At 39.7% G+C, this 18,463-nt stretch overlaps 1 protein-coding gene across 2 annotated transcripts; it reads left to right on the forward strand.

Annotated features, from left to right (window-relative positions):
- Nucleotides 1–1,161: 1,161 nt before the first annotated feature.
- On the forward strand, nucleotides 1,162–18,168 carry arfip1 (ADP-ribosylation factor interacting protein 1 (arfaptin 1)). 2 transcript variants are annotated; one of them, XM_072464079.1, is made up of 9 exons: nucleotides 1,164–1,222; nucleotides 3,905–4,287; nucleotides 11,749–11,850; nucleotides 12,504–12,612; nucleotides 15,310–15,422; nucleotides 16,145–16,366; nucleotides 16,571–16,728; nucleotides 16,804–16,978; nucleotides 18,007–18,168. In XM_072464079.1, the coding sequence occupies exons 2-9, from the start codon at nucleotides 3,907–3,909 to the stop codon at nucleotides 18,163–18,165; spliced, it is 1,419 nt and encodes a 472-aa protein (XP_072320180.1). In that variant the 5' UTR covers nucleotides 1,164–1,222; nucleotides 3,905–3,906; the 3' UTR covers nucleotides 18,166–18,168. The 2 variants fall into 2 exon arrangements, with proteins under 2 accessions (XP_072320182.1, XP_072320180.1); XM_072464081.1 differs by lacking the exon at nucleotides 3,905–4,287 and having other exon boundaries at nucleotides 1,162–1,222.
- The last annotated feature ends 295 nt before the right edge of the window (nucleotides 18,169–18,463 follow it).

An 18,463-nucleotide genomic window follows, 5' to 3' on the forward strand; every position in this document is an offset into this window, starting at 1 on the left:
TATTATTAGTTAGTAGACTTACAAGACAGCTAGGAAATGTTGTAAAAGTATCTATGTAGAATAATTTATATAACATAATTAACGAATTAATTAATTAGTGATAATAATAATGATAATATCATGGAAATAATAATAATTATTATTATTAGTAGTATAAGTAGTAGTATTAGTAGAATAAGTAGTAGTAGTATAACTAGTAGTAGTATAAGTGTGTTTTTTTAAACTTCCTATAAGTTATCTGTCCTTTCCCTCTGTATCTACTGTGTTGTAACACCAACATTTCCCCATGTGTGGACAATAAAGGATCTTATCTTATAAGTAGTAGTAGTATAAGTAGTATAGTAGTGGTAGTAGTATTAGTGGTATTAGTAATAGTAGTAGTAGTATTAGCATTAGTAGTATTAGTGGTATTAGAAGTAGTCGTAGTAGTAGTATTAAGATAAGATATTAAGATAAGATATTCCTTTATTGTCCCACATGGGGAAATTTCATTGGTGCAACGCAGGTAGATACAGAGGTAGATCCAGAAGAACAGATCACTTATAGGAAGTCTGAAAAACACTTTCAGTAGAAGATCTCCTATAAATAAATAAAAACTCCAAATTAGTGGTATTAGTAGTAGTAGTAGTAGTAATAGTATTAGTAGTATAATGGTATTAGTAGTAGTAGTTGTAGTAGTAATAGTATTAGTAGTATTAGTGGTATTAGTAGTAGTATTAGTGGTATTGGTTGTAGTAGTAGTATTAGTAGTATTAAGATAAGATAAGATTAGTGGTAGTACTAGTGGTATTAGTAGTAGTAATAGTATTAGTAGTATTAGTGGTAGTATTAGTGGTATTAGTAGTAGTAGTTTATCCACAAAGCTGCACTTCTTCAGTTTGCCCGCGCGGGGGCAGACTTGACCAGCCAGTGCCATGCAGTTTGACGCGGATGACACCCGACGACACCCGAGGGCCCCGCAGCGGACCAGTCTTCTCTCTTTCCGGGGTTCGAGCAGCACAACGTCCCGGTGTCGCTGAACCGCAAAGAGCGAACGGACGCGGACGATACATTCCCCCACCCTCCCCGCGCACGTCCCGTTCCATGACCGGGAGAGACGCGTAAACGTGACCGCGAGCCCCGCCGCTGCTGCACGCGCCACACGGAACAGACAGTTCGTACCGCGGCTAACTACCCGCCGCTGACAGCTAGCGACCAGAGCGTTAGCCACGGACCTGCACGGGTAATTTCAACTTTTTTGATCGTCTCTAACGACTTTAACCGACCACCGAGCCATTTGAAAACGAGCACTGCGCACGCACCGCTAATGTTTATCGTGTTAGCGTGGCGCGCGTTAGCTCGTTAAGCATCATCTCGTCACGTCCATCGAGCTAACCGCGTCCTTCCGCCACAACTTTCACTAATAACGCGTCCACAGCGGTTGATGCGTTTACTTTGTGCAGTTTTAATCGTTAAATGTTTTTGTGTTTTTTTGTCACTTGTGTTGATGCGGAGTTTATTGCGGCGGTCACGTGTGTATCGTTGGCGCAACAGGTCGTTTCACCTGACGCGGTAGGAAACTATACGTTTTAACGGTCGCCTCGGTCCGTAACGTGGCAACGACGGAGACGAGAACGCGACAGTCCGCGATTTACGGCGAAAGTGCGGCGCGTTTTAAAGATCTCATGTTTTTTCGAGTTACGTCTTAGTTTGGGCGGAGTTGTTCACATGTGGTAAATATTCGTCGTCGTTTTACATCTGTCCAGTGGCAATTTGTCAATGAATTTAGGGAAATAAGTGTTGAAAATGACCGGAAGAAGCGGTGCAGAATCCCTCTATGTCATCATTAAGCGACGTTCACGAGTTACACGCAACTGCAGCATGTTTTTTAAGTTTATACGGTTATTTAACAAGGTAAAGGTGTAATCGGGTGTTGTTATCTGTCACATCGCGACTGTTGTGTATGTAAATATGTATGGCTTTCGGCTCTTGTTTACAATGCGGTTGCTAGGTAACAGTTGTGGCATCACCGCTGTGCATGCTCGTGTCCAACCAGGAAATGGCATTTTAAACTTCAACAAAATTGTCAAACTGGGAAATGTTTGGTCTGATCCGTCACATGCACTTTCAAAATTGGTTTCAAAATATTGTAGCGTGAAATAAGAAACTTACAATTTTATTCAGGTATTCAGTTAATGATAATAAAAATATGTATAAAAAAAAAAGAAAAAATTACGGGAAAATTCTCAATAAAATTCTAGCTGAATGTTCCAAAATAAAACTGAAATTTGTCTTCAACACTCAATTGTAAAATCAGATGTTTAAATATCACAGTGCTACTGACGGGGCTTATACAGAACTCACTGTTACATTTCTTATCTCAAACTCTTCTACCTTCTTCTACCCTTCACGACGCAAGAGTAGTCTATTTACACTTCACACGTATATTTTTCAAAGTTCTACATGTTTTTTCTAATTATTGTACATCATGTGGTGGGATAGTACTGAACATTTATTACAGTTTTACATCAGTCAAGAGGCAGTGAAGAAATGTTAAAATTTAAGTTGAAAATGACAGGAAAAATCAAAGTTTTAGAAAAGCACTTCCTCTCAACACTGCCAAAAATACACACAATTCCATAGAATATGCAAGGATACTTTACAAGGAACATTTTTTTCTGACCGTGTAAACATTGATTCAACAAAAATAAAGGTGTTGTCATATTTTACTTTGTTAAACAGCTTCTGTTGTGTAAAGTAAACAAGCGTTGGTCCTTGTTCACAGCTTGGTTGCCTGGTAGCAGTATTAGAATGACCTTAAGTCACCATCTGCAGGCCAGGTCCATCCAGGAAGTGAAAAAGAAACACTTGGAGATTAAAAAATGCAACAAAAAAAAACTAGCAAAACTGAGGCACTTTTTTGTTTTGTTAAATCTGCTTTTAACCTCGTTACAACTGTGTTTCCTCATCATTAGTTTACTCTTGTTTTATATATTTTGTGTGTTGTATTTTGATTCATCCTGTATTGTCCTGCAGCTGTGGCCGGGAGTGCTCAGAAAATTCCTGTTTTCACCTACCCCCTATCCCCGCCCACATGCCTGCACTCAGTCGCGATTATTCAGAGTGACACGTGTAGAATTCTGAAATGTCTCTTGGCCACGTTTCAACAACAAGAACATGCAAATAACAATCCAGTGTAACGTGACTATGAAGAGGCGGGGCTTGTCAGGTCTGCACTTTTGAACAGGAAGTCAAAGAACCCGTTTCTATTACGGAGCCGTTTTAAATCGATATCGCGGTTTACAGTGAACAAAATGTACAATGAGGATCTACTTACGCTACAGCTAAATATGAAGGCAAGGCAAGGCAAGTTTATTTGTAGAGCACATTTCATACACAAGGCAATTCAAAGTGCTTCACACAGCAGGAAAAATGCATTCAAATCACAAAGAAATTACAGAAACAGAAATACAATAAAATTAACTAAATTAAAAATTATCAATCCAACTGATTTTCTAAACTAATAAAATCACAAACAAAAGAGAAGAGTGCAAAGATAAAAATTAACTACAATAAAATTAACTAAATTAAAAATTATCAATCCAACTGATTTTCTAAACTAATAAAATCACAAACAAAAGAGAAGAGTGCAAAGAAAAAATCCTTTCAGTCATATGCGCAGCTAAACAAAACTGTTTTTAGCTTAGATTTGAACATTGTCAGAGTAGAAGCCTGTCTCACATCTTCAGGAAGACTGTTCCAGATTTTAGCTGCATAAAACTGAAACGCAGATTCCCCATGTTTTGTCCTGACTCTGGGCACCAGAGAAGTGCTACGAACAAAAGTATAACGCGTCCCCTTTAAATGTAATTCGGCCAACGGAACACGAGAACCTGTGCATGAACTGTGGTGTGTTTGTTTTCAGGTATGGAGGAAGTTAGTCTTGAGGCAGAGTCGGGGAAGACCTCCGCAGAGGAACTTTGTGCGGAGAGTGACATGGCAGGGCAGAGCTTGAGCGAGGAGAATGCGGACAGCGGCGGCGCTAGCGATGCGGACGGCGCTAGCGATGCGGACGACGCCGGCGATAGCGCAGAGGATAGGTCCGGCGAGCTTTACGACGTGGAAATAGATAGCGGCGAGGAGAGCGAAGACGGGGCGAGGTCGGAAAGGCAGCGGCAAGACGATGGCGCGATTCAAGAGGAGAGGGCGGTAGTTGTACGCGGCGGCGAGGCACGAGCTACTGGCGGTGTGAGCGAAGACACGCCGGGATTGCCAGAGGAGGGCGGAGATGTGCAGGCGGAAACCAAGGTGACGCCGAAGCGCTGGGTTAGCGGTCCGTAGCCGTGGCTCTGTGTCGGTGTCTGTAGCTTATGGTGGTGGGTTCTTCGCTAAATATCTGTGAGACTTTGATTTGGCAGTTTTCAACATTGTGGTATGGTACCGGTTTGTACTTTTTGGATATATTGTATTTTTTTTTTACGCACTGAGCAAAATGTCAAAGAAACGGGTCACAATTTTAGATTCAGTGTTATTTTTTACAAAGAAACGTGGCTTTCAGTCTTAATACAAGGACGGTTTTGAAAAGTATTGCTACATTAATTTTGTAATTGTGGAACTGAAAAATCTTAATCACCATGCTTGAAGTCCTAAACAAGCCAGACATCGAATTAGTGCCAATTAGCGCAAGAAACTAGAAGAATCTACTTGGATTAGTGTTGAAAGTACACTCTTAAAGCAGAACTAAGCAACTTAAGCAATAGAGCTCCCCCTGCAGCTTCCTTTGTGAAAATACACTGTCGGAGAACAGACACAAACGTGTTTTATTTTTTTATTTTTTTGATCGTTTTATGTAGCGAGGCAGTACGATCACATACAAAAACATTAGAAACTATTTAAAGAGGCGGAGCTCAATGTTGCAAGGCTTGTTTTCTGCTCCGAGACAGCAGGGGGCGACGACGGGCTCTTCAAACGCCCTGAAAATTCATATTTAAGCATCACAGGGACTTACAAAGACGTTCAACAAGCAAAATTTTTACAATTTATTTCTTTTTGCTTTTTAAAAAACGAAATAAAAATAGAGAGCACCTGACAAATAAATATCTCCAAAATTAAAATGGCTTTCAATACATTCCTGATCATAAACAAAACTTGCAATCAGTGCCATTTAACACACAAAAAAGTCAAATTTCTTACTCTGAAGTGTTAAATCTGCTCCAAATACCTCCAATACTTCTAATAACAGAGGATTGACCCGAGTAAATTATGAAAATTACAAATGAGTGAATCTGAATGAAAAGTTATGCTCTAAACTACATCCTTTTTACTGAACCACTGACTGATTTTAAATACACGCATTATAAAAGTGCAGTGAATTCAAACTTTTACTCTGAATTGACCCGTACCATATCACTGTGTTGAAACATTTTTGAGTCTTTTCTACTCGTTGCCTTGACGACGTGGCCTTGGTTGTAGTGAGTAGCTGTGGCGGTGCTTTGCGAGCTGGTTGTTTTCTCCGCTTGGTGCATCACCGTGGCTTTTCTGATTGCTCTGCGACGCTGCCCAATGTGATGTTTGTGATTTCTCCGCTTTACGCCGGCTCAACTCGTGATTGTTGAAACCGCCAATCAATTCAAATCAATGCTGTTTGTGAGAATGCAGAATGATGATTATAATTGTCGATGTTTGTTCACATGTTTTCAGCAAAATGGTAAGTGGTTAGAGCTGAGGTAAGTGCGAGAAAGAGTCATATTTATACTTCATTGTGTTTAATTATTTATTAATTAATATTGCGTGAGAGCACAATCAGTGCCCGAAATGTTTTTTCAAGTGCAGTAGCTTTTATTTTTATTTTTATTATTAATTTCTTTCCGTTTTATTTTTTATTTATTTTATTTCCATTTTCAAATGCATAAACGGAACAAACAAAAACACAACTGAAACTGACCAGAGCGAAAATAAAATAAATAAATAGAAATGAACATCAACTAAATATTCAAAAACTAAATTATGGCATATTTGAATTAAAATAATGAATAAAAATTCACAGACATGATATCTGACTTAATGCTGTACTGTGGAATTTTCCAGACAAAGGAATACAATCTCCATGGAGACCAGAGAAAATGCATAATGCACCCTAACATTAGTATGTAAACACTTGAATATAAATTGTTTTGCAATTGAATTTATACTTCAGTCGTAATATTAACAAATAACCGCAGGTACAAATGAAGTATACTGAAATCTACAACCACCAAATGTTCATGTTAATACAAAGATCCCATAGTTATTTTTATATCGAGTTTCACACTCAACAAAACGTAGGCAATAGACTCGACAACAATTTCAATACCACAACAATAACAAAAAAGCTACAATCGACCCAAAATAATAGTACCGTATTTTCCGGACTATAAGTCACATGGGAGTATAAGTCGCACCAACCAAAAATGCATAATAGAGAAGAAAAAAACATATATAAGTAGCACTGGAGTATGAAATAAGGTTGTGAGCTTGAAAATAACAAATAATATAAGTTGCTCCGGAGTATAAGTATAAATATAAGGCTAGGCAAAATAATATGTCTGTTTGCCGTAACCCGACCGACCCGTTATGAAATTAGCCGACAGAAGAAAAAAAATTCGGCATTTTGTTGAAAAAACGTCAAAATCTTTTATTTTTCAATTATTTTGCAGACTCACCGACCGGTCTTTCCTAAACCGCCGTGTTGAATAGTTTTATCACGCTGTTAAACCTCTGTCATCCTAAAGGTCTGAAAACGCACTGCGCTACACATGTACGTCTTCATTTTCAGTCCTCCACATGCGTCTGTTACAAATCAGAACCCGCGCAGGAGTTGTCATATTGCTTTTATCGAGTTGGTTTATCTCTGTCGGCGCCACTGAGGTCTGCATAGGACATGTGTTTCTCTGTCAGGGTGTGAAATTTGACTTACGCAAATGCATTCTGGGATTGAAACACGCCCAGCAGCGTCATCACAACAAACATGGCGGCGCCCGTGTCCCCCGCATGTTCCCCCAAAATTTTGATCATTTTTTTTTTGCCTTCAAAGCAAAAAAAAATAAGAATTTGCCTACCGCCCGAGCCACTTAAAAAATGTTGACTCGGGTTACAGCAAACAGACAATTTATTTGGGGTAGCCTAAGTATAAGTCGCACCCCGGCCAAAACTATGAAAAAAGGTGCGACATATAGTCCAGAAAATACGGTACTTTCTTCCTGTGGTCTTATATCAGATCTGGTTTTGTCCCGTCTTTATGATTTATATTTTTGCATCAGTACTAGTTTTAGTATCGACGTATTTTTAAATATTTTTCACAGTTTATTACTAACGGCAGCTTGAGTAGCGGCTTTTCCCTCTCCCATATTCTCCCCGTTATCCCGTGTGTAAGTCATGCCGTTTGTGGGTGCACTGCACATGGTGCGGTCACATGGTCACATTCTGTCTTTTGTGGCTCTGGAATGTGACTCTTCCGGCTGCTGTTTGCTGTTCCCAGTCCTCTCGTATTGTTCCAACTACAAATCAACCCAAAGCCACAAACGCTGTTATATTTGCTGAATGTCATTGCTCTTCTCCCCCATTTAACGCCATACTGTCCTATAAAAAACGAAATAGCTATGGTTTTGACCAGGATAGTCGGTGTTTGTGCTTACCGTATTTTCCGGACTATAAGTCGCACCTTTTTTCATAGTTTTGGCCGTGGTGCGACTTTTACTTATATTTATACTTATATACTTATACACCGGAGCGACTTATATGTGATATTATTTGTTATTTTCACACTTGCAACCACATTTCATACTCCAGTGCGACTTGTATATGTTTTTTTCTTCTCTATTATGCATTTTTTGGCTGGTGCGACTTATACTCTGGAAAATATGTTATATAGAGATTGGCCGATTTTGTAAACATTTTGACGGAAATTTGAAGTTAATTTGAGAACTTTGCTACAATTCGTGGGCCTCGCTGAACGTTTGATATTGACACGGGCAAATATGGTGCAGTATCTTCCACAGCCACGAGCCAAATAATGGATATCGCTTGAAAAATAAATAGATTGAGTGATATGTCGTTCAACGCTGATACTGACATCTCTTATCACCTTAAAATGATGTAATATATATATGTAAAACTAGAAACTTTACTTATGTTGCTACAGGACAGCGCTCTACATAAGAAAAGTATAACAATAAAGGCAAATATTTGTATATAGCGGCTAATTTTCCACATCCTCTACCATGTTTCACTGCAAATAGAGCAGCAGTGACATTTTGCGCTGTGCACGGGTGACGTTATAAGCGTTCAAACATCTCATCGGTCTTTTCTGGAGCTTTTAAGGTCGCTATGTGCAGGAAACCGGTCCATCTCCATTCTACGTCACACCATCTCAAGGTTTTAGTTACAATCGGAAGAGAAACGCGTCCTCCGCATTTGACTAACGACCATTTTGCCAATCGATTAGTTGTTTAGTAAGCGAAATATGCCTGTAAATATCAGATTTTTACTTAATTGGCCCAGATGAAGTTGAGATGACGCCGCTTGAGCTCGTCCTGATATGTTACAGATAATATTGTTTTTTGATCAAAAATGCTAAAAGTACAAGTTTCCTCGTGTCATTGTTATGTAATTCCTGCTTTGTGCGGGTCATAAAACATCTGCTCTGTTTTGGGGTCTGTTTATTGTCAATATAATGATTATTTGATTACTAACTTATCTCATTGATCGAATAGTTGCGATTAATCGACATTTGACCCATCCAGGATTAGACTATAGTCAATATTTCTGGGTTAGTACAGCCTCGATGTGACGTTTCATTTACTACAGTACGTTTACTGCACTTTAAGGGTGTGTTTCTGAATATTAGATGTAATAAGAAAATGTATCCCAAACTTTTTCAGAAAATCAGGCTCGTTGAAAAAAATCCTCGTAAGATTTCTCAAACAAACCCAGCCTTAGTCGGAGATGTGTTTTTTTTTTTTGTGTGATTTATTGCATTTTCCTACATTGCAAAGAGAGTCCCAGATATGAGCTGAATATTATTTACAATGGAAAGTAATTTTAAAGTTAATGAAGAAGAAAGAAAAAACATTTCAGAGTGGACTTCCCCTTCGCTTGTAATTCCATGGTCATTCCAGATACTCTGGATAAGTAGTCAGCTGACCTCATTCGCTGTGCACATATTTTACTGAGAATGTATTAATTGTCCAAATCCATCTTGTTTGTATTTGATAAACACCCTGTTGATACTGCACCATTACAAATGATTAAACAGAAAAATTAAAATCATTGTATTTTGTACTCATAGTTATCGTTATCTGGGCTTAAAATACTCTAAAACATGAGCCAAAATAAAAAATATATATATGTGAAATTAAAGAATAAGCAACTTTCAGATTCTTACCAAAAATAACCTTAAAGGACAAATATTAAGCATTATTTTTTATATTTGTTGGTCATTAAAAATACTCTTTATTATCTTTTGTTTGGCATCTCATGTTTTTGAATAAATAAAAAAAAGATTACAAAAACTAAAATGATTTCAGTTTACGCCAAACATCGACTCCATCTTCTGGCAGGAGAGGGAATTACATAGATGAGATCAACAAACGCTAGCTTTCCTCCGACATGAATATGATTATGATGATGTGATTTGAGGCAGAAATAAGCTCATAACGAATCTGGAGATGATTCACGGACTTTAAAAACTGCACAAAAGATTCTCAGAACTCGACCTATGACATCACAGATCGGTTAAATTCAGAGTGGTTATGACGCTCGGAGAGAGGACTTTCTAACCAGGATTCTTCATACGAGCACGAATGACACTAAAGACGGAAAAAAAAAAATTATATATACACATTAATTACTTATGTGCATATTTATATATAACTCAATAAATAATACTAATAATCAATTGTCCTGGTATCAGTATGAAACTGTATTTTTTTCCCGTGTAACTCGACGACGTTATTACATTTTCCATGCTTTGATCCTCTTTGTTATCAGCCGTTGGTTCCAGAGCGGGTGCGTGTCTGGGAGGCCGTCGCCGTAGCATCGAGTGTCTCTAAAACATTCACGAGCCGGGTCACAGGACACTTCTGTTCACGTGGATAATATATTGTAGATGTCGGCACCAAACGCACACGTCAGATGGTCACAGCCGATATCATGCAAACGAGCCAGATGCAAACGCGGCACACGCCCCTCTTTATGATGTCAAACCCGGATTGGTTGAACATAAGGCCAGCAGGAAGCGCTTTATGACGGCGGTTTAACGATCATTAAAAAAATCATGCTTGTAAATAAATGGCTTTGCACAGGCGACGTGTCCTTGAAGCTTTACTGATAACGGGCAGATTACGATTACCTTTTTAGATTTATTTTTTATTTCGGTGGTGTTCGTATTGTAAATGGAATACAAGAGCCAGTTCTATTGACTTTTATAGAATTTTCCTATTAAAAATATCACAAAAATCTTTACACCAACAATAGTCAATATTCAACTTGTAATAAACATGCTATAGACTTGTAGTTGCTTGTGAGTCACTGCATATGTGTTAAGTCTAGGGCCTAGGGCCATAGTGACATTGTGTAACCTTTTATTGTTGTGACTCAGGAGTTGATGTCCTAGTTCTGAAGTCTGGTGCAATAAGCAGCTGTATTCATGCCAGGGAGGGGCGCCACGTTGTGCTTTTCGTTGCCAAACAGCTGTTGTCTCCACCTTGTGGAGCTAAGGCCGAGGTTACGGCAGCAAACACTGAGCCAATGATCTTCAGAGTCATTCATTCAAGTTATAATCAGGGCTATGAGTTACTGTGTACAATCTTATCTTATCTTACAATGACCCAAAGCAGTCCTCAGCACAACGTCCTCAGCACAACGTCCTCAGCACATCGTCCTCAGCACATCGTCCTCAGCACATCGTCCTCCTCTTCATGTCCAAACCACCTGAGCCACTCCCACAGCCTGGTCCTTAGAGACGGATCAAACCTGACCATAGCTCAAGACTCACACCAGGCACCATGATGCACCAGCATGTGGGCTTTTGGGAAGAATTTATTTTATTTTATTTGTATTTAGTTTTCATTTTATTTATTTTATTTGTTCTGTAAGATGTAACTCAGCATATCCTTAACATATCATTCAATAAATAAAAGTGACTGTAAGAATTATCTTCATAATTCATAAACATTACCGTAATTTCTGGACTATAAATCGCACCTTTTTTCATAGTTTTGGCCGGGGTGCAACTTATACTTATATACTTATACTCCGGAGTGACTTAAATATTTTTTTCTTCTCTATTATGCATTTTTTTGGCCGGTGCGATTTATAATCCGGAAAATACAGTGAAAATCTAATATAAATCTGTGGGTTTGTTTCAGAATGATGAAAAAAATAAGACAATAGCAAATAACAACTTCAAACTAAAGATCAGATTTGTAATGGTGAAAAGTGCTCAAAATGTTACTATAACAAGAGGCTGAAACTCATGAATAGAAAATCAAATGCTGATTTCAATGATAAACTTGATTTATTAAACATGTTTATATCACACCAATTACCCAATCAGCATGTAAAAAGTCCTGTCCAGCAGATGGCAGCGCCTCTGCTGACTAGTGTTCAGATCACTGCTACTGCTGCTGCTTCTACTTATACTACTACTTATACTACTACTACTTCTACTGCTTCTACTTCTACTTCTACTGCGCGCTGTAGAGGTCTGACTGTGAGTGGTGTGTGTCACAGGAAAGCACCATGTCTGAGGACGCACACCGAAGCTCAGCCGCAGAGATCCCCGTCACCACCAACGGAGAACTGGACCAGAGCCCGGACCAGGTCTTCCAGAGGGTGAGAGTGACCACAGCTCTACAGCGCCACCTGGCCCCAGGCGCCACCTGGCACCGGGCGCCACCCTGGCCCCGGGCGCCACCACCCTGGCCCCGGGCGCCACCTGGCACCGGGCGCATTGTAAAACTTAAATTATGAACAAACAAGAGTGGCACACGGGCAGTTTTAGCTTGAACTATTATCATAAGTAGATCATATTTTACCTTTTATTCATTGATTGATTTAAAAGGGCTCAATAATTGTAAAGGTTCCATCCACTTCCTGTTCGGACTGATAAGCTCCGCCTCTTCAAAGCAGCAGATCCTCGTTTACATGTTTTTATTGTTGAAAAGCAGCGACGTTACATGTTAGAACTCTTCCTGAATCACTCGTATTTTTACTTTTTTCAAAACTAAACACAGGCGATGTGGGTGGGGATAGGGGATGGGTGAAAATGATAATTTTCCGAGCACTCGAGGACAACGCAGGATCACACAAACGCTGTTGTGACGAGGTTAGAAGACGCGACGTAGCGGATTAAGGAGGAAATAACGTGGTTGATTAAAATGACCTGAAGTGAATCCTAATGATACTTTTTACTGCTGTCGACTGTACAATGATGTATACAACGTACGTGATGAATACTGATCTCAGCCGTGTTGCGTTCCCGACAGGACTCGTACTCCGGCAGCCCCGGAGCGTTGAACCTGTCGGACTCCTGCATGTCGCCGAACCACTTCTCTCCAACAGCAGAGGGCGCCGGAGAACCAGGGCCGTTCCAAGGTGACTGGGATTTCAAGCTGTGGTATCGTTTTTAGCGTAAATGTACTGCGCTCCACACACTTTGAACGGGTTCGGTTTATAGTTATGATCAACGACCACCGTGGATCGTTAGTAGGGGTTCTGGACTTTTTAAAGCACAATATTGAGTCGTTTGAGCCCAAATGGCTAGAGGACACTGCCGAATCCCACAGTTTCACCGTTTAAAGTGCCCCCTATAGGTTGGACGACTCATTGAACTGAAATGCAGTTTTATACATCTAAAATTTAACTAAAACTTATAAACATTTTATCCCAGAATAGTTCATTTTATTTTATTTTTTTAATATAACATTTTACTTGCTGTTTGTAATTGATGACATCACACTAGGAAAAAATGACCCAGCAAACACTCCGAAAAACTAAAATCTTTTGGCTAATTAAAAAAAAAAAGTAAAAATTTGTAAGTTTGTAAAATTGAAGGTCCCATATCATGCAAAATCGACTTTTCAGAGCTTTTAGCCTTCTTACAGTGCTATTTGTGCCTCATATATGTGCCCAAAGTGTTTTTTTGATTCATTCCCGCAGTCTTTAGCTAGAGAACTGACTATTTCCTTTCCTCGGATCTGCAAATTGACGGGGGCTACCCAGAGCGGCGCGTCATAATCACGGACCTGCTGTGATGTCACTACCTGTCATTTTCTACAGATTTCTAAACTTTTCTCCACAAATACCTGCTTGATTGGTGTAAAACTATAATTTATATGTACAACAGGTATAAATACACCGAATAAAGTCAAAATCAGAACATCATAAAAACCTGTCATGCGTCACTTTAAGAGTGAGCGCGGTTTGAATAAATTACTCAAAACTCGCATGGATGACTCCAAATACAACTTTGAGAATGGAAAGCAATTAAAATCGAGTTAATGGCACTTTAGTACCACCTTCCGTTCTCCCTGCGGTCACTGGACTCAGTTACTGCTTTTAAGGGTCAGCTTAAAACCTTTTTATTTAGTCAAGCCTTTTAAATGCACTTGTTTTACGGACTGATTTTACTGTATATTGTTGTATATGTATTGTTCACTGTAAGTTTTTTGTGTTTTTATTGTTTTATTCTGTGTTTTGTGAAGCACTTTGTGACCTCTGTCTGTGAAAGGTGCTATAGAAATAAAATTTACTTACTTACTTACCTTTACCTCCTTTAGTTGAAACCTTCTTCATTTTTCCGCTTATTCCTGTCACAGAATGGCACTGTCCCGATCCACGCGCGCTCTTGCTTTGTCATAAATATATACCTTTGTTCATGAGTGTCCGCCGTTTCTCACTGAGCAGGACATTTGAATTTCAATTGCGCACGCGTCCGTTTGATTTTAATTAGCGCTTCCTCTGATCTCACGTTCTCGCCTCTTCCTTTTTCCCACAAACGCAAGTGGCTCGGCGGACACGTGTGCGATTGTGCTTTGCCGTGTTCCTCGGGGTCAGCCAAGCCCGCCCTCGTCCCCAGCGACGCCCGTAGCTCCCAGCTCGGCGGTTGCTAGGCGCCCGGCTCGCTCCTCACCGCCTCTTGAGTGTGTCCGCTCACTCCTGCCTCTTTCTCCTTCACTCAATCTACTCTTTACATGTCACAAATCTAATGTTTTCACTTCTGCCTTTCTCCTTCACTCAATCTACTCTTTACATGTCACAAATCTAATGTTTTCACTTCTGCCTCTTTCTCCTCCGCTCAATCTAAGCTTTACATGTCACAAATCTAATGTTTTCACTTCTGCCTCTTTCTCCTCCGCTCAATCTAAGCTTTACATGTCACAAATCTAATGTTTTCACTTCTGCCTCTTTCTCCTTCGCTCAATCTAAGCTTTACATGTCACAAATCTAATGTTTTCACTTCTGCCTCTTTCTCCTTCGCTCAATCTAAGCTTTACATGTCACAAATCTAATGTTTTCCCATTTCTTCCCTTTAGCGTTATTTTAAATGAATTTTAATGACACGCAAAAGATTCTAATAAAATAAAATGTATTACTAAAGCACATTTAAAAACGGCCAGAGCTTCCCAAAGTGCTTTACAGACAACAATACATATAAGGGATATACATATACAAAACAACATACAAACAACAATAGTAAATGCTCAATCTTTATGTTGGTTAAAGTCTAAATGACATACATTTATATTTAAGACTTTACTAAACACTTTTCCTATTTGTCCCCAGTTTGACCATTCTTGTAAACTTTTCTTACCGTATGTGTACTTCCTGTTTGGACACAGGCACGAATATGTCATGGGTAGAGGTCATTCCACAACTGTTACTTAGCAACCAGTCTGTAAACAAGGGCCTAAATCCATATGAATTACATTATAACAGCTATGATTTAACAAACAAAAGTGTCAGTTCAATGTTTGTGTTTTCAGTGGCACGTCGCACATTGATGACATCACAGAGAGTTTTAGAACTCTACCTCCTGCATGTGAATACTAACATGTGCCAAAGGCTTTGTGAGAACTAGGAACACGTTAGACCATTTAAATATGTTCTTGAAATCAGGCACTTTAAGGTTATTGGAAGCTTGAACTAAAACAATAAAATATATTCTTTGCTCAAGCAAATGACTCTACATACGTCCATTGAACAGCTTTTACAATATTATTCGACTTATTTTCTGTAATTTTTTTCACTTATTTCATCGTTTTATTAAATTCTTACTTTTCTTTTGTCCAGGTCCAATGAAAGGCGAGTCCCAGAGTGGGGCGCTGGTGCTCTCTGACGACCTCAGGAACCCGGCGCTGGAAAAACTGGAGCTGGTCCGGAAATGGAGCATCAACACGTACAAAGTAATGATGTTTTTTACTTTTTTAATGTTGCCACGGTGTTTTTTTGTTGACCAGTGCTATTTTTCTAAACTAATCAGTCATTATATAAAAGTCAGTAATTAAGAATATGCCTATGATATGATCAATGTCTGTGTACTTTAATGATAATACATTTGTTTTTATATAGCGCATTTCAAAATACTCTTAGAGCAAAGATAAACTAAGAATTAAGCAAACAGCTGTGTTTGGAGCGGCCAATTTTAAAATGTTCATAATTCTATACAATTATCAGCAAAAAAAAAAAAAAAAAAATCCTTTTTTTTTTTTTTTTTTTGGAGCAATTTGGATTTATGTGAGATTTATTTATTTATAATTTGTTTTCAGGGTTTGTTCATCTCCAAGGGAAATTCTGTCAAATGGAAATGATTCTCCTATTTACCTTCTCAATGTCGGGTTTTGACTCATGTTCTGTATGTTTGAGTCATCTTTGATTATCTTTTATTTATTTATTCATTTATTAAATTCTTTCATTTTTTTGTTTTGTTTTTCTTTTTTATCACTTTCTTGCTCTTTATTTCTTCATGTTCTTTATTTATTTATCTTTATTTCTACCTCTGCCACCTCCCTCGCGCCGTTGCCACCTCCCTCGCGCCGTTGCCACCTCCCTCGCGCCGTTGCCACCTCCCTCGCGCCGTTGCCACCTCCCTCGCGCCGTAACCACCCTCCTCTCCTCTCGCCCGCAGTGCACCCGGCAGATCTTGTCCGAAAAGCTGGGTAAAGGTTCCAAAACGGTGGACCTGGAGCTGGAGGCGCAAATCGAGGTGCTGCGGGACAACAAGAGGAAGTACCAGCAAGTGATCCGCCTGGCGCAGACGCTGGCCGGGCAGCTGGCACAGATCATGCAGACGCAGAAGCAGCTGGCCGACGCCTTCTCCGACCTCAGCCTCAAGTCCCCCGAGCTGCACGTAAGGCCACACCCTTTAGTTTCAACGTATATGTATAACCATTTTAAAACTGTAAACCTGGGGGATTCCACTCAATTTTAGAGCAGTGCATCTGTACTTATAGTCATTCGGTAAGTGAAGTACAGACACCTGAACAATGGACACTACTGGAATCCGTTTTGTATCGCTCTCCAAAGTCTAACCGGGCCAATCCTGTGCCACCAGGAGGAGTTCGGGTACAACGCCGAGACCCAGAAGCTCCTATCCAAGAACGGAGAGACTCTGCTCGCCGCCATCCACTTCTTCATCTCCAGCGTGAACACCCTGGTGGACAAGACCATCGAAGACACCATGATCAACATCAAGCAGTACGAGTTCGCCAGGTAAACCCCTCGAAACTCCGCCCCCGCAGGTGAGCGTACGGCGAGTAAAACGACCCGCCCCCTCTCTCTCGCCAGGGTGGAGTACGACGCCTATCGCACCGACCTGGAGGAGATGAACCTGGGGCCCCGCGACGCCGCCACCGTGCCCAAGATCGAGATGTCCCAACAGCAGTTCCAGATCCACCGGGAGAAGTACGAGAAGATGAGGAGCGACGTGTCGGTCAAGCTCAAGTTCCTCGAGGAAAACAAGGTCAGATATTGTTGTTGTGACTCTTTACGCTCGCTTTTGCTGCAGAAGTTTAGTACTTTATTTACTCACACATGTTGAGGACAATCGTTTATGGAAAGTTATCGGATGATCAGAGATGATGAAGTGTGTGATTTAATGGTTTAAGGCCGTGTTTATCAACCAGAAAACTAGAAAATATGATAGTAAGAGTTGATAATATTTGATTAAACGGATTCATGTGTTATAAAAATGTTTTCACAGAATAGCAATTTTTTTTAGCATTTTATAGGTTTATAATTTCACTTCCTGTTTGTAATTGATGACATCACACTAGGAATTCATGTTTGGAGAGTCAAAAAAGTTGTTTCTTTGTCTAAATTATCTTTGAACTGGTATGAGTATCCCCAGTGTGATGTCACTTCCTGTCATTTTCTCTACAAATACCTGCTCGATTGGTGTAAAACTATAATTTATATGTACAACAGGTATAAATACACCAAAGAAAGTCAAAATTAGAAAATCGTAAAAACCTGTCAGAGGCAAGTTTTACACCTTAACATTTTAGTTTAGTGTTTTGAGTGTTTGCAGGAGGAAATAACTTTACTTCCCATTGATAGTTTTACCACTAAATGTTGCCAACTTTATAGCTAAAAGATACAGTCGTAAAAGACACATGCGCTCAGCACAGACGTGTGCAGAGGCAGATAGCGCGCTGACATCTAGGGACTGTCAAACATGGGAAAGAATCAATCTAAAAGAGATGTGTCCATCCTGGAGACGCATGTCATAATATTGTTTTTGCATCTGGCGGATCACTAAGCATGGACAAAATTAATGATTTATGTCAGCAAAACTGTTGAAAAATGAATAGAAATGAAGGTTTTGTGATGTCTGACGTGTCTTTGTGATTTTAATGTATATATTCTTCCTGTTGTGCCTTGTGTACAAACTGTGCTCTACAAATAGCCTCGCCTTGCCTAAATGCAATTGCTAAGACATCAGCTTTTGTAAACATTCAAACTGAGCGTGTCTCTCGTCTCCTGCTGCAGGTGAAAGTCTTGCACAATCAGCTCATCCTGTTCCACAACGCCATCGCCGCGTACTACGCCGGGAACCAAGAGCAGCTGGAACAGACTCTGAAGCAGTTCCACATCAAGCTAAAAGTGCCGGGAGGAGAGAGCCCGTCCTGGCTGGAGGAGAGCCACTGAAAACACCTCCATTTTGGCTCAAACTACAGGAATTCGCCACTTCCTCGTTCCACTTTATCTGCCTTTGAAACCTTCGGGAATCGTTTTAAAGACTCTCGTACAATCCGTTCTATATATATATATTTACACACCAAAATCTTCAAATCGCAAACATGCACTTTTTGTACATTCTTTGTTAAAAAAGGAAAGAAAAAAAAAGAGAAGAATGCTGCAATTTGTAAAAACAGAATTGGTAATTGTGATAGCATTTTTTCCAGCACATGAATGTTACGACCCGGCCTTCGCTGACGCGTCGGCT

The sequence above is a fragment of the Eucyclogobius newberryi genome, unplaced genomic scaffold (genome assembly GCF_026437365.1).
Source record: "Eucyclogobius newberryi isolate DKJ021-1_F unplaced genomic scaffold, fEucNew1.0.hap1 SCAF_4, whole genome shotgun sequence".
Classification (NCBI taxonomy): domain Eukaryota; kingdom Metazoa; phylum Chordata; class Actinopteri; order Gobiiformes; family Gobiidae; genus Eucyclogobius; species Eucyclogobius newberryi.